We start from the raw sequence: 17,652 nt of genomic DNA on the forward strand, positions 1-17,652 counted from the left end.
AGCTACAATTTTATCAGTAAAGTTTTAATAATAAACATAACAGCAAAAAACATTTTGTTTTTTGTTCTCTGCAAATAAAATTGAGTCAGAACTGATCATATATATATATCTGTACAACTAAAATGAAGTAAAATCTTTTGGCTTCTTATGAACATGAAGTGAAGTGATTTCCTCTCTGGCATAGTTAGTAGTCCAAAAACAAACTTAGACAATTTCATGGAGTTTCTTTTCCTCTGGGTGAACCTGTTGGTGATCGGCTGTATGATCGTGACCTGTAAAAAAAATAGCAAAGCATATTTCAAGATTAAGAAAATTGTTTGGTAACAGATAAAGTAAAATGCTCTGTGACAACAAATGTCAAAACCTTTAGGTTGGGCAAGTATGGAAAATTCACTAAGCTTGAAAAAGCTCTTAGTTTGGATAGTGATTAAATTTTGACACAACTTTAGTTGCCTGTACAGATTGTAATCATAGACCTTAAAATTATAATTCAAGATATAGCAAGATAATCAAGAGTTTATAAACAACTATAACAGCACTTAATCATAATACAAATATTTTTTTTAGATATAGTATAAAAAATTACATACTATCACAAAAAAAAGTCCAAAAAGCATTTTTGAAGAGTGGACAGACAGACAGAAGGATACTATTAACATGTCAGTAAATCATTTCACAGCAGTAGGCAAATAAATTAATACTTGCTCCTTACAAGTTGGGTCTCCTGTAATCTTCTGATTTTTACATTGAAAAGTCTCTTACAATACCGGTATTACTTTGAATTCTTAATATTGACAGGGGTTTATCTAGATCTTTTTTGAAAAAGGGGATGAAAGTTTTTGGAATTTTTCATCAGCACTGCTATAATATTGGGAAAAACTTAAATCACCAATTCAAATTAAGAATTAACTTTATATCATATATGTTTGTACACTATAAAGAAAGTTTTATTGTTTCCATGATTTGTCCTTATTTGGCTTGTGCAGAACTCTTCACATTTTGAACTCATAAACAAAGTATTTTTTCTTTTGGACAAAACTTTAATATTACATTTAAAAAAAATCATAACTTGATTAAATTTTGACTATATTAATGTCACATGCCATTGTCACACATAACTGTTTTCACTTGTTCAGCCTTACCCAGAAAAGATAACGATCCTATACGTTTCCAAACTTTTCTTTCTAGAAAGGCAGAGGACACTTACCCTACTGGTGCATCTGGTCCATGCTCCCATTTTATGGTAAAGTCCAAGTTGCTTATTTACTTTTGTTCTTTTGTATGTATTATTTTAGTTACTGCATGTTCTTTGTAGTGTTTGTCTGTTCTCCATGTCTGGTCTTTGTCCCTGGATTACATTTTTTGATATCTGCTAGAATCTTGGTTCCCTTGATTACTCTTTTAAGAGTTTAACAAGTCAATATATGGTGAGAATAATGTTATTACACAAATTATTTTTAAAAGTATTTTGAGCCAAGCTAGTTAAATTCAGGATGAAGTAGAATTTTACTAGTGACAATAGGGGAAAAAAAGAGTCAAAGGAGTTATTTCTCATTGGGAATGCCTCGGTTTCACAGAATCTGAGATCCTAGATAAATCCATGATATATCAAAATAAGTTAATTTACCTGTCACGTCTGTCGTATGACCTACTTCTTGATCTACTGTAGGATCTCCTAAAAACATAACAAAAATATTTCATCATCCTTAAATACAAAAAAGTAGATGTTCTGCTGATTATTTACTGAAACAGTTCTAAATGAATTTATCTGAGTGAAAAAGATCGTAATTCCTTTGTGGTAAGTCTTGAAAATCTTACATAGATTGGGTAATAATCAAAAGTATAAGCTCTTGAATCTTAATTCAGTGCTCAAACCTTTCTTTTTTCAAGTTCATTCAACTTCAATCAGTCCCAAACTATTTCATGAATTGTAATACTATTATATCTACTCACCTTCTGTCATATGACCTTGATCTTGACCTCCTACAAAATAAAATATTGTTCAAGAATTTGTAGACCATATAGGCCACACAAAAAATGTGAGCATTTCCTATTATACGTTTGAAGAAAGGTAGAAAGGTGTTTTTTTAAACTTTTTTTACACTGTCTATGGGAGATACATTCTTACTTCAACAGTGCTTATTGAAAAGTGATAAAGAAAACTTCTGGGTACACTAAGTTAGCTGAAAAAAGGGTGGGTAGAGTAATAAGAAACACATCTTTTGAATTTTTGCCTTATTACAACAAACCAACCAAAGTTTTGTTTTTCAAAGTCTGGTGTTGTTAATGACCAGTTACTCATTAATTGTTCATCACCTCATCAATAGGGAATTCAATCATAAGCCCTACCAGGCAAGGCAGATAAAATTACACATTATTTTTTACTGCAGATCATGATATGTACCATGTTCATTTCTTGGAAAGAACACATGACTTAAGCAAACAACCCACAACATTAAGTATGGTTTTGTTATATTTGCTACAAACTTATTGCAAATCAAGGGTTAAAACAGACTGAAAATTGAGTTTACAAGCCTTATTTCTTGGACTGAAAATTCATGGTGATGTGGCACAAAAAAAGACTTAAGGCAAATCTGAACTAGAGACATAATGGATTGACAAGCAACTGGCAGGCAGGTGAAATAAATGTAGTATTTTGATCTTTTCAGAAACCAACAGTTTTCATGAAAGATCTTTAGAAATATTAACACATCATTTTTTCTTATTAGGGATAAATATGCAATGAGTATTTAAATACCAATAAAAGTTATATCTTACATTTTTCGAGGTCAAAAGAGTTGAATTCTATTAAAAAGTATATTCCTAATTTTTTTTTAACAGACTACTACTCAACCAGCAATATCTTTTAATCACCTTTTCAATCTCTTTCATTCCTTTTATTGGTTCTGAAATCAATAACGGTGCATACTGGATGCATTTTAAACTATCAATGAAGCTGACAAAAACAATAAGCTATAAAATATCACAATTGAAATCTAAGCACAAACCTTCTATCTGGTGTCCTAGATCTTGACCTTCTTGATCTGCAATTTATACAAAAATACAGAATTAAGAAATTTGGGACAGGCATGGGTAATGAGATGGTTTCTGTCTGAATGTCCATTGAAGGTTACATTTTAGCTTTTCAATTAGTACAGGAAGGTCAAACAAACCCTTCTTTGTATTAAATATCTTGTTCACCTGATATGCATGAATCTCTAGCTCACAAATCTTAATCCCCTAAAAAGATGTGGCACACTACTATTACTTCAGACCAACCAGTTATCAATGAATTGCCTACATGATTTTTGCCATGAGAAACAACTTCTGGTTGAGCTAAATTATGAACGATATAATCCATGATCCGGCGATTGCCTCATGGACATTTTCATACACACTGGCTTCATTATTGTTTGTCTCTCAAACACTACTGCAATAGTGACACCAGGGAGTGCCTGTGGGAAAATGTCCATGAGGCAACCACTGAAGTATCTGATTACAAATAAGCATTGTTTATATGCATCTTGATTCTTACAATATCAGCCTCATTAATGCATTTGTTGTTCTTATCAAGCAAAGTCTGTTAGGTGATAGATTTGTAGGTAGAAATACAATTATTTTAACAAGCACCATCTTACCTCCTTGGAGAGTATGATCTTCGCCTGAAAAATACAGATAAAAAAATATCAATAAACAATCAATTTGAGGTTTCTTTATATATACATTCACCATATTTTAACTGACTATTTCTAAAGAATGAGTCATTTAAGTGTATACATCTAGTGCCTGTAGGGCTTATCAAACTTGTACAATTAATAGCAGTCCTCACAAGTCCTTCAGAAATTGTTGGACCAAATGTCAACCGAATGTTCAAGAAATGCTTGACTGGCATAGCTTTTACTGTATATCAGTGTTGAATGGCACTAGATTTTAACTAGAGTTGTGGTTCTTTCATAGATTGAGCACTGAAATAATTTTTAACCTCTGGTAAACAAGTTTCTTTCAGTCCAACTGTAATAATGTCAGTTTATGAAGACTGTTATAGACAAATTTTAAGTCTCATGTTTGGCAAAATCTCTCATTGTATTGAGACTGTTGAATAAAGATGATAACAAGAGAAACAGTTGAAGTACAAATAGTAGGTAATAGCAAAGCTCAAATTGACTTGTCTATAAAATAAATATAAGCTAATTATCACTGCAAGTACACTGTACTACTTTTAATTAACAATGACAGTACACTGTACTCTTTTTAATTAACACTGCCAATACATTGTACATCTTTTAATTAATACTGCCAGTACAATGTACTCCTTATAATTAACACTGCCAGTACACTGTACTCCTTTTAATTAACAATGACAGTACGCTGTACTTCGTTTAATCAACACTGCCAGTACACAGTACTCCTTTTAATCAACACTGCCAGTACACCATACTCCTTTTAATTAACACTGCCAGTACACTGTACTCCTTTTGATTGCCTGTTTGTTTCTACAAAATGTAAACAAACAAAACAACACTTTACTTTTCACAAATAACTTAAATGTGTTTACATGACATCAATTATAATCTAGTGAAGTACCTTCTTGGACTTCTACTGTAAGATCTGCGGGACCTCCGCCTGTCATAATGGTCGTCATATCGAGAACCATAAGATCTTCGATCTTTGCCCTTCATTTGTCCTGGAGCTATAAAGTAATATTACCAACAAAAAAATAAAATTAGGACAGACAAGAGATTTGGGAACAGATCTTGTAAATATTGCATGTAAATGTATCTTATCAAATGTAAAATATAACTGGGAGTACATGTTGATGACCACATGTAGTTAGATGGTGTTCTGTGCTTCATTATTTATTACAAGAAGAAAAAATAAAATCATATATATGAATTCTTTTAAAAATGATCCAAAAGATGATTATAAGCATACTTTTAAAAGACACAACTTGACAACTCACTAATAACCAGTTTTTCAATAAATTTGTCAATGTCTTCTATAGACACATCCCACTAATATCTACTCCTTCTCTGATCATTTTTGGAGAAGCTCTAATTTTTTGTGAGTAATTGAGTTGAACAATACTTCTTTCTTGTGCAAGACAGCTACATTTTGTCAACTTCTTCAAATTATTTAACTAATTTCTGTATTATAGTACATATCAAAGGGAGATAAAGTATCAGAAGGAAACACTTACTCTTCCTATCTCCTCTTGCAAATTCAATTTCTAAATCTCTGCCATTATATCTGGTTCTGTCTAGATGATATAAAGCATCATCTGCATCTCTAGAGTCTTCAAATGTCACTTTGGTTAAGGAGTATTTCACAAGTCAGTACATATCAAGGTATAAAAAAATGTCATGCATGGTTAATTACATGGAACTAGCAGTTTATGCTACTTTAAGACAAAGTGTAGTTATAGTTGTATTTTATGAAAATGAGACATAAAATCTTCAACTTGGTGCCATTTTAACAAAGATATTATGGAGAGATTCACATTTCTTAGAGCATAATTTGCAGTCAAAATTCATAGAACTAAACTGAAACCATAAAGAGAAAACATATCTGTTCTAGTGTTCCCCGCAGATACATAAAGTTGTGGGTGCCCTTCTCTTTTAGTTTTCTGTAGTAAGATTGTAGATGTTAATGTTGATACAACCAAATAAAAGGTTATTTATAAAATCAGGAGATGTGGTATGATTTCAAACAGACAGTCATCCATCAAGAGCAAAGGAATGAACAATTAAACTTCTACAGGTTACCACATGGCCTTCAATAATGGGCAAAACCCATACCATAAAGCAAGCCATTAAAGGCCCCAAAATAAATGATGTGAAACTATTCATAAAAGACAAAAATCAGCCACCATTTGTTTGTATTTAGATGTAATACATGTATTGAAAAACAATACAAAATTTTGGAAATTTTTTTATTGATGTTGTGAAGAAACTTGCTAGTCTTTTGTTGGAAACCCAAATCCATGAAGCAAGATTCATCCTGTAATTATTAAATAAAACTAATGAAATTAGACTGCTTTGTACTCTTTAAATATTTTGGTTCAGGAAATGATCAAAATTTTTTTTTTTTAAATTTTTTAATATGATCTTCAATCAATGAAAAGTGAGTTGCAGTGTACCAGAAAATGAATATGATGGACCAATGAAAATAAGATGATTCAGAATACTATATAATGTGGGAAGTCTGTTCAACTCATTAACAAATCATTCCCATTATTATCTTTTAGGCTGTCCAACCATTTCTTTATCTTTGCCTTTTTTAGTACATTATGTGGCTCTGTGACCTGTTGATTCTTTCATCTTTTAATAAATACCATAATCTTTACTTTGAACAGATCTTTGTCTTTAAAGGTTTCTTTGGTCTTTTAAAGTGAACAAAATTCTTTTCTTTAGTCTTTTTTTATCTTTTTTTCGGCCAAGTACATGTCTTTGATCTGTGTCTTTTAAGTGAATTAGACTAGCATATATGTTGATAGCACCAAGAATTCTTTGTCTTTTTCTTACATTGACAGAATTTCTAAGAAAAAGAAAAAGCATCAAATTATATGTAGTTCATTCTGTAAGACACTTTATACATATACATGTACATGCATGTACATTTATCTACATTTTGTATTTGATCTACAAAATAAAATGTTCATCGACTGACTGATAATTACTTCACAAAAATTGTCCATAATAAGATACATACACTTCTACTCAAATTTCAAGTTGAGGGCTAAAATTGGTCAAGTTTTGTAAACTCATTTTTCCTCAATCCCTTTCGTTTATGTACATGTATTTACGTAGAGTCAAACCTTAGTAGCTCGATCTCCAAGGGACCATAGAAATGTGTTTGAGTTATCGGGAGTACAAGAAATTGAAGTTCAATGACTTCCAGACTTTTTCGTTGCCAATCTGAGTCTGACTAAAATGTTAGAAGTTGCTTATTTCACAAAGTTTGTTAGTTCTTGGATAATTACCATTCACTGCCAAAGGTTATGGTGATTTGTGGGCATTAAAAATGCTGTGTTTACTATAAAAAAAAAATTAAAAAAAAGAACTTTCAGATTTTCAAGTTTCTTGGTCAATAATTTGTTTTCATCTAATTTTCTTTGTTGCTTTCAACATGCCAACCAACTTCAGAATGTTCTAAAAATTTAATCAGTACTATGCAAGACTTAAAATATGTAATTAATGATGTCTTAATCATCACCTGTTATTAAAATCACACTTCGATTAATGAAAGGGTTTCAGTTTTTCACACCCTTTATTATCAAAGTTAACAATATGACTGATGAGTATGAGTTAGTGAGGGCTTTTCTCTAAGATTTATTACCAAATGGACCAGTTTGTGAGTTCAAATAATCGAAGTCCGAAAAATAGTTATTTCTATTGATTATACAGGAAAAAAGTTAGGTACTTTGCATTGTGTTCAAGAAATCCTGGGTGTTTCAGCCATATCAGTTCAAGGGAAGGAACTTCAACTGTAGATGAAAGTTTATTATTACTTATCCATGTAGTACTTTTCAGTGTTACTCTGAAAATACATTGTTTGCTCTGGCTTTTAAGGAAAAAATATATAAAATTGTAAGGATATTGTATGTATGCAAATCCTCTCGGTTGTCTGGTGTAGTAGTCACAAGGAATATAAACATCTTTCAAAGGCCCATATTTACCAAACATTGCCCTAAAGTCCTCTTCTCTGTTTTAAATAAATATAACAATTACAATATATACATGAATACATTTAGTAAGCCAAATAAAACATACATATATGCACAACATTCTGCAACGAACACTTTAAAAGCAAGTAGTCATTACAATCTGTCCATTAAAACTAAAAGAATTGTTAGAATAAAGGAAAAAAGACGAGGGTATTTATTTTTTCAACTAGTCTGATTGGACCAGTAGACAAAAGAAAATTACTAGTCCAAATTGAAATCTTCTAGTATAGGACATCTGACTGGTGGTCAAAGTCACAGACTGGACTACAAGGACAAATGTTTTAGCATTCAAATCCCTCAATACATTGTACAGTGTACATATACACACCTGGAGACTTACATGATTACCATATGAAAGCTATATTTGCAAAAGCTCAAAAACTGAATGCTTCTTAATATGTTATGACAAATGCATGATAAAAGAAAACTCCTAGCCTGGCATTTGTCCCTTTGTTGGAAAATTTATACCTACCCTTCTTCCCAGTACCAACGCTTATCAGGTAAGGGACCTATGCAAGTTCACTGATTATATTTCAATATCAGATCCCTCTTCAATGTATAAAAAGTTGTCTATATTTTTTTCACAGAGGTTGGGAAGGCAGAGGGCTAGGGGCTTTTTATCCCTTCTGATAGAAAATGGCCCCTTAACATGAAAAAAATTCAAATAATTTTATTAACAAATGGCACCTAAAAATGTTGATAATCTTTAAGGGGTCAAGATTAACTTTTTGCAGCCAGTAGCCACCTGGGCTACTAAACTCCATGTGGGAATCCATTTTTTCCCCAACTTGCCATTCTGGCTAGTGGAATACTGATCTTGCTAGTCAAATAGAAATTCAACTAGCCAAAAAATTTCTATGCTCTTCACATTTAATGGGTTTTTTCTGTGCTTTTTTTACTATTATCTGCTTTCTCTTGGATTTGACTATCTTCTGCCTTTCTTCAACTATCTTTTCATGTACTTTTTATTTCAACAGATTCATCATTATCAAACAAGAAAATGTTGATGATTTGCTTCCTGTTCATTTTTATTTTGACAATAAACAACTAATTTGCAAGGTAACGTATCTTAAATTACCAAGATAATTTCGTTTGAATACTAATACGAGATCGGGACCGTCACATAGGTTTTGGCACATCCCGTTTACTGGAAATTAAAATGGCAGATCGTAAACAATGCTTTACAAGTCAATAAAATTGTGCATATCATGCCAAAATTCACTTGACATATTCAAGCTAAACTTCTTAAAATGTAGGGAACATATTTTTGATGTATGATGTTAAAGGATGTTTTACTATATAACCTGTTGGCTGCTTAACTTTCCTTGGAACTCGCCAATAAAATGATGGTCACCAAATTGATGAGTGTAACCTAATGAGAACTCGCCAAATTACACATATATTTATATTTGGCAAGCTGGCAAGCGGTGGTTTCTCACACTGTAAACTATAAAATCAATTAGCCCAGACTTTTTCTGACAAAATTCCCCAGAAATAAATTCAACATTTTACGAAATACTGGATGCAGAAATTAATAAGCAATTCTAAATAAGAAACCGACATTGGTTATGGACGATTTAAGTATTATTAGAACTGGTTACCAATAAAATTTAACTAGGGATGCTACATTTCGAATGGTAAGTTAAAACTCCGACCACAACTTTTGTTCACAATAATTTTTTTTTGCAATTCACCAGCTGGGCTACTAAAATAGAAAAAATGGTTGCCACTGAGAAGTGTAGTCAACACACTTGCTAAACCAAACATTACAAAGATCCACATGTTACTTTGCCCAACCTGAAACTGTTCCATAAAATTACAAATATTTGGAACACCTTTTGCCAGATTATCCTTAATGAAATTTTGTACAAATGATAATTAAATGACATGAAATCCATTTTATTTCAAAGGGAATCAACTCAATGCTTCTCTCACACTTAAGGCAAATGCCTTCCATAATATAAATGAAAGGGAGTTGGTATTTTGGGTATCCCGAGCCCGAGCTTAACTTCCCCGAGCTGAAAATGATTTTTGCCGATATTTACTTTAAAATGAGGTAAATTTCTTAAGATTTTTACAAGAAATGTCTATGCGTACAATATGAATGTATAGCAATATTCAATTTAATGTGATAAGAATTTTCCTCTCAAGTATCAAAGAAAATGTGTATCAAAATGGGTATTTTAGGTATCCCACATCGTGAAAGGGAGGTAACTCGATCAAAAATCTACCTAAAAGAGTGCAATATCCAATTTACCGAGTTTCGTTGGATATTTGCTGCAAACATTGAAGCTTGTCATGTCATTATATAAATTTGGCAATCGACAGTTTGCAGAACAGTTGATTTCCAGTGGAATTGAGATGTCCAAGTTTTAGTTTTTAATGTATATAAATTGACTTCTTAGGAAAGGGAGAAAACTTTTTCGTTGATATGCATTGTTACAAATGGGGTCTCAGTTGATCTCGATCGAAGTTTAATACTCCACGTCCAGTGTAACCATTGAAACAAAACTCTGTTGCAAAAGCAATGGAAAAAACACCACAATCAACACCATTCACTTGCTGCTGTACTTTGTGTCTTCTGTTCGAACTGTCCAATATGTACACTACTGGATCAGACATCTTTTTTATTGAAATAACCCAATGGTCGTTACCCGCATGGTGGATTTGAAATAAGGAAATAAAGTCAGAGTTTATAAGTTATTTTTTTTTATGGAAAACATCGGCTGTAAATGATAAAAATTTGTATTTAATTCTGAAATTAAAAAATTTATATTTTCATATTGGTAAAAATGTATATTGTTGTCTGAAGAGTTGCAGGTTTAATTTTTAAACAAACAATCAATTAAAAAAAACACAAAACCAAAAACAAACAAAAACAACTTATTTCATAATATGTGAAATTTGAAAACAAGAGTTTTATGTTTTAAGTCAAAGGAAGCCATTTACTTTCAGTGACTATTATTTTCTGTTTACTGCATTTTCAGGTGGGGGTAATTCTTCATGTTGTAATTGTACATAAATGGGTTTAAATGATAACCAAAAAAATGAAAATTTATTATAAATATATAATAAATAGAAATAAAACTAATAACTAAGATATTATACTGTGAAAAATTCATCAATTCATATAATAGCAAAAACAATTTAAAGAGACAACTTTGATTTGTTTATCATCAGAAATTGCACTCTTTAATTTAGGTAGATTTTAGATCGAGTTACCTCCCTTTCCCGAGACAGGATACCTAAAATACCCACTATGAAACATATTTTCTTCGATACATTAAATTGAATATGTCAATACATTCATATTGTAATCATAGACATTTCTTTAAAAAAAAATCTAAGAAATTTACCTCATTTTAAAGAATATATCGGCAAAAATCATTTTCACCTTGAGCTTGGGCTAGGGATACCCGAAATACCGACTCCCTAAATGAAAGGCACAACTTCAAATTAATGTCAATCTGAATCCGATTTTGGACATGTAGACAGGACCAGGGAGCTAGTTAGTTGTATTCTTGCACTGACCGAGACATTTTTAAAAATCAATCTTAATATGTCAAAGGGAAGGAGGCACCAAACAAAACAATATCAAGTGTCCCAGATGTACAGGACTAGGAGTGTGTAAGTGATAATTAAATAGAAGGGCATAAGTACGCACGTGTGTAGCTGCGAAACGTAGATCTAACTAATTTTTTTTTGTATTTTCTTAAGTCTTGATCGCAAAATCAAAAGAAAAAAAGATCAAGAGCTACGATTTCGCTGCTAGCAGTACGCCAGTAGCACGTGTGCTGCTGTGCGTGTTTAGCAATTTCAACAGAATTGACAGTGGTTTTAATCGAATTCCCAGTTGCGTTCAAACGACGAACTTCAAACAAGATAAATAAGATGGCTAGAAAAATAACCTTGCTGATTCAGACACATTTCTCACAAATAGAGAGGAATTCGGTGGCCTTGAGTAACGAGACATTTTTTCTTCCACGATTTCCTGTTTATTGCGCATGCGTTATCAAAACCGTAGTAAAATTATTTCGTCCCTACGGAGGCTAATTTCTGCCATGTCACGACAAGTCGACTTAATAATCTCAGAAAGTTTACTTTAAGATATTTTAAAGACATTATATGTCTACTTCATATGCAATCTATCTAGTAAAGCCGACATAGCATATCTTAGGGTCGAGATATTGCTCAATATTGCCCTTGTTCTCCAAACCGGGGTACCTGTAAAATGCGAAACGAAATCAAAACGAATCAAATCGAAACGAAATGAAACCGAAACAAAAAAATAATACGAAATAAATTGTCAACTCGATTAATTTCGTTTCATTTCATTTCGTATCGGTTTTTCACACTTTATAGTTACTATTTAATGTTAATTATTGGGCACTGCTAAACTGCGAAACTAAACTAAACCACAATAAAATACAAAAACGAAAAAGAATTAACTATACTCGACGTCACATACAGCACATTTTCGAATTGAAGCTCTACTTTTTAAACCGTCGGGACTTACCGCTAGAGTTGTCTCTCTTGTATTTAATCTGAAAATAGTTCCCATACATGCATGACGTGTTAGTACCAACGATTTGCTTATTGGCTTAAATCGTTGGTAACAAATCCTTACGGGAAAATCCCATACTAATATCCGCCATTTTGGTTTCAACGGGACGATTTGTTTACAAACGAAGTTCGTAAGTTCCCGTCGAACTCCGGTGACAATCGACTGCTTAATCAACTTCTCGGTATTGTACGTTGTTCACCTAAAATAAATCCGAGATATCCGAACTTACGCCGAAATGCATTATGGGTACTTTGGTTTTTGGACAAACATCTCCTAGCAACCCGACCACTGTAAATATGGCCGACTTTTGACAATGTAAATATTGGAAGAGTAATCGAGGGAACCAAGGTTATAGCGGTAATCAAAAGAATGTAATCCAGGGACAAAGACCACACATGGAAAACAGGCATACACAACAAAGAACATAAAGTAACTAAAATCATACATACAAAGTAACAAAAGTAAATGAGCAACTCGGACTCCACTAAAAACTGGGAGCATGGACCAGGTGCACCGGTAGGGTAAGCGTCCTCTGCTTTTCTAGAAACACCCACCGAGTTGCTCATAAAAAATCAAATCCGGGGTAGACAAACGAGGAAAGGAAAACCATGACCCGTTGAATAAATCAGTTTTCATGGTGCTGATGGATACACCATAACAATCCACGAGTTCATGATGACGACCATAAAACTTCTGTAGTGATGACTTCAATCTTGTAGCAACATAACCCTGTTCCAGAAGCCTATTTGTTAGAGTTCTAGCTCGATACAAAAAGTCTGCGTAGTTTCGGCAAGCTCTGGCATAACGTATGAGTTGTGATATGAACACTCCATACGCAGGAACCACAGATGAAAGGAAAGTTGACAATTCTGAATGAAAAGTCATCACATTTGTCGTAAAGTTTTGTCAATAGTTTTCCTCTACCATCGATTTCTTAGTGTAGGTCAAGATATGAGGTTGACTTCACAGTGTCTGTAGTATCCTTTATCTCAAGTTCTTTTGGGTAGATGCGATGTATCAAATGCCGAGAATTAAAATCTCACCGGAATTTAACGATTCAATGTTTAGCGAGAAGCCGTTTGGCTAAACGAATGAGCAAGTCATCTAAGACAATTTAAACGATGGTAGGTGTCAATAAAATCGTAGAAAATATTTTTATTCAAATTTTAACAGTATCTTATTCATATGACGCCGAGTATAAACTGCAAGACAATATGCAACGCCATGCTTGGCTTTATCAATGTATATAATGTCAATTTAAAATTCAAAACGGAATGCTATAGAATAGACTTCATTAACTTAGCACTCTTATACAGACTGTTCACTTGTAATATGATGAAGGTGAAACCTTTAAACGCTCCCGAAGAAACATTAATTAAAAACAACTTTGATAATTTTTGTAAGCTCTTATTTGAAATATTATACTTATAACCTTCAAGTATGGTAAATTTTGTAATGATATATATATTTGTCCTAAAGCATTATACTAATTGTAGCAGCGATATGTCTATTGGCCGAAATGTCCGGCATTCATAAGGAATTATTGTTGGTCATGGTCCGAAATTTCTTTGGGTCGAACTGTTCGGCACTGATTTATTATGTTTTATATAATTTGCAAAAGGTCTTAAAAGATTTCTTTTGTTGCATTTAGTTTCGCTTCATTCTGTTTCATTTTGAATAGTTTAATTATGTTTTTATAACGATTTGATCAATTTCATCGAATTGATTCGTTTCGATTCTTTCTTTTATCGATTATTTACGTTTCGTTTTCGTTCGTTTTCGTTTCGCAATTTTTATGACCCGAGAATTATGGGTAATGTTGATTACTTAATTATCGTAAACATCTGGCCGCCATATTGCAGACTATAAAGCCAACCCTATCTTGGAAAAGCAGGCGCGTAGCTGAGGTCAAATTGAAGTGTAGGCAAAATTACGGCAGGGGGTCTGGGGGCCGCTTAAGGCCCCCAGCAGGTCAAGGGCGGAGACCTTCTAGGGGGTCAGGGGAAACAGCGTTTTAGAGCATCATTTATGCCTCTCCTGGATGTATTTTATCTCCAAAAATAATGGCAAAATTAAGTGCAGGCAAAAGCTTTTTTGCCTAACGGCAGCTACGCGCCTGAAAAGATATGATTCTATTTGTATTTAATTATCGAAACTAGCAGATATTTTCCGAGACTGGTTTGGCTCTCAATCGCACATATTCAAGTATACACTAATGCAGGTACAAACCGAATATTGACGCTTTTTCTTGCCATAAATATACAGAACCAAGTTGATAATACAACCATAAACGCTCCCTTCGGGAGCGTACAATTCTACGTTATTATGGAGCCATAGTAAGATGACTGGACAAGCATATATTCCCTCCGAACAGCCATATATGTACTCTCCGAGCTGTCGTTCTGCGGGAAATTGGCCAAAAGTTGTAAGATGGACGCAAAAATCTTCGGTGCTTAATATCATATGGAATTTGCTTTTTCTGTTTGATGCTTTTATATTCATGCATGTACTGTTTTAGATTTATAGGGCTTCTACTAAGTGCGTTTTACATGTTTATTTTTACTTTATGTTTCTTTGGCATGCTTATTTTGTATTGTTTGTTTTTTTTAATTCATGTGTGTCTGCATACTTATATGTTTTAATACTTGTGCATAAAAATGTATATCTTATGTTTATATTTATAATTTCATGTATAAGTCGCTATAAAGCTCGTTAAAAAACTTTTTAATATGTGCTTATATTTATTGTTAATATGAAACACCACTATAAACAAAAATTATTTCTTTGGCATGCTTATTTTGTATTGTTTGTTTTTTTTTAATCTATATGTGTCTGCATACTTATATGTTTTAATACTTGTGCATAAAAATGTATATCTTATGTTTATATTTATAATTTCATGTATAAGTCGCTATAAAGCTCGTTAAAAAACTTTTTAATATGTGCTTATGTTTATTGTTAATATGAAACACGACTATAAATACAAATGCCGAGATTGAAACACTACAAATACCGGGGCAATGTAATTTAAAGGAATTCAGGAATGTACATATTTCGTGGTGAAACTGAAAATCAGGAGAAAATATGGATTAGTAGAATTTGTTGTATTATTTCAAACCATTGAAGATGTGAAAAATGGCTAACACGCCTCAAAGGGGAACAGCGGGAAAATTTACCCGAATCCGTGTATAACAAAGTCACTATTTTAAAGGAAAATCATTTATGTCAACTATAAAAACAACTTCGATGAAAGCTTACTAACTTGATACCCCCACTCCCCCATTTGATAACGTGAACCTTTTGACCTCCAAAATAATTTTGATCAAAATATGAAAAAAGAGCTGTACAGTGAGAATGTGTAATGAAAATTCTCAAACTACTGGTCCACTTCCGCTATACTAAAAAAATGTGTAACTAGAAAGATTGAGGAGTTCCGATTGAAAAAATCTGTGAAAGTTTCATTGAATCCCATTCGGTGCTTTACGATGATTACGAGATAAGAGATGAGTAACCCACTGCAAAGCGGCAGGAATTTAAGAAAGGAAGGACGGACACCCTTACCACTATATGCCACGACTTTGCAAGAGGAATATGATAATGATTAATAAATAGTCTTTAAAAGAAATGAGTAAAACCAAGACCAAGAAGTCATACTTATTCCATTTTTGCAAGACAAGTGTTACAGTCCTGTCCCCACTACAAGGACCTGAAACTTGATATCAAAAAGCACTACATCAAGCGATAAAAATTAATGTAGGTTAAAAAAAATTAAACTTGAATATTTCAAAAGAAATGGAATGAATAACCCTGAACGGTCTCACTAATCAGCGGCAAGAAGCAATATAGAATAGAGTCAAGGAGTGGAGTTTTTTTTAAATTTAAGGTGAAATAAAAATGAATGTAAATATATTCCAAAAAGTGCCAAGAAAATGAATTCAAGATTTTTAAATTATACTTTTGAACGGAAGATTAAAAAATATAAGAAAATTAAAATGAATTAAGTATTGAAAGAAGAATTGAGGAAAAAATATTTTTTCGGAAAAGGTTGTAAAAAATGGAAGTACGTTTTATTTAAATATTTTTTATGAATTGAAGGTTATGTAAGAAAAAAGAGATTAAGGATCGTGGATACAAATTACAAAAAATGCATACCTTGCAAAATCCAACTAGCAAAGTAACAGGCACAAGGGGCATAGATGATAGATGGTTCGACGTCTCGGTTTTTTTTAATAGTTCATCAATTTAGATCGACGATCAGAATTAATATAACAGTCGCCAGAGCCTTTAGATTTGTAAAGCTTGATAGCGTCTTCAATTCCCTTACACTTCCGCAGGTAAGTAGTCCCACTTAGCATATTCCATTAAGATTTAAATGCAGATAATTAGGTCACCTTTGTAGGTATTTCTTATTATCAAATTCAACTCATGTTATTTGCGCCAAATAAACAAATCGTATAAACAACTTTTTATTGCGAACTAAATATGCTTTTTATTAATTTGGTTTGCATTAACAACGATCCAATTAAAAATAGTTGACCTCTGAACTTTTATCAGTTCCTGTTTATTTCTATACATTTACCCGATCAAACCAGTCATTCGGTGTAGATATATCAAAGATGCCTATTTTTAGACGCATAATAAACTATTTGATGTTAAGCTAGAAATATAACCCTGCAAGATTATAAATAGACTTCAATCATAGAATTGAAATATGAAGAGGAATGCTGAGTACCAATTGGAATAGCTGTCATCAGATATTTCTTGCAGGCCCTGGCGGATAATAGGGGAGGTGGTTCCGATAAACAAACTCGTTTAAAGAAAAGGGGCTCAAGGCTCATATTTTGGCCATTTTTTCAAAGGGGTAATATAACCCCCGAAACCATCCAGACGTTATCACCTCCTGTACCGTGTATTTGTATATAAGAGTAATCAAGGGAACCAAGGTTATAGCGGTAATCAAAAGAATGTAATCCAGGGACAAAGACCAGACATGGAAAACAGACACACAGAAGTTACATCAGAAGTCCGAAGATGAGAAATAAAAATGAAAATTAGCATAGACTATGACATAGGAATTATTGCATTTCTCGGGAATTGTGTCATTTTTGGTATGGTGTTATTGCTTTTTTCTGAATAATTTTTAATTTATTTAACTATTTTGGCCATTTGTATCTTATTACAATAGAGCTGTAGGTGCAAGGCTAATGTTCCTGCACAAGACACGATTGTTGATGTTATTGTCTAAGTCTGTATCGTTTACGGCTATGTTAATGTACGTGTCTTTGGAACTTTGTATCCACAAACTAAGAGGTTTTACATGACACATAGGTGTCTGTGGAATAACTTTTAGCTAGTTGAAAGGATC

The 17,652-nt window shown here is 32.7% G+C and overlaps 1 protein-coding gene across 1 annotated transcript; it reads right to left on the bottom strand.

Annotated features, from left to right (window-relative positions):
• Positions 1 to 8: 8 nt before the first annotated feature.
• Positions 9 to 11,752, bottom strand: LOC148611196 (serine/arginine-rich splicing factor 10-like). Its single transcript, XM_088591466.1, has 9 exons — positions 11,632 to 11,752; positions 7,595 to 7,701; positions 5,198 to 5,299; positions 4,585 to 4,690; positions 3,639 to 3,662; positions 3,009 to 3,044; positions 1,954 to 1,983; positions 1,628 to 1,675; positions 9 to 272 (listed from the first exon to the last, which is right to left on the bottom strand). The coding sequence occupies exons 1-9, from the start codon at positions 11,727 to 11,729 to the stop codon at positions 215 to 217; spliced, it is 609 nt and encodes a 202-aa protein (XP_088447592.1). The 5' UTR covers positions 11,730 to 11,752; the 3' UTR covers positions 9 to 214.
• Positions 11,753 to 17,652: the final 5,900 nt, after the last annotated feature.

This window comes from Perna viridis, chromosome 7 (genome assembly GCF_037379345.1).
Source record: "Perna viridis isolate PV_CMFRI_1.1 ecotype Kerala chromosome 7, ASM3737934v1, whole genome shotgun sequence".
NCBI classification, from domain to species: domain Eukaryota; kingdom Metazoa; phylum Mollusca; class Bivalvia; order Mytilida; family Mytilidae; genus Perna; species Perna viridis.

Excerpts from the sequence above, each read along its gene's own strand:
- LOC148611196 (XM_088591466.1), bottom strand. The coding sequence starts at position 11,729 with ATGCGCAATAAACAGGAAATCGTGGAAGAAAAAATGTCTCGTTACTCA. Across the intron at positions 7,702-11,631 it reads AATGTGTCTGAATCAGCAAG|AGAAGAGGACTTTAGGGCAA; the intron begins GTTATTTTTCTA and ends TATTTAAAACAG. Across the intron at positions 3,663-4,584 it reads TACAGTAGAAGTCCAAGAAG|GCGAAGATCATACTCTCCAA; the intron begins GTACTTCACTAG and ends TGTATTTTTCAG.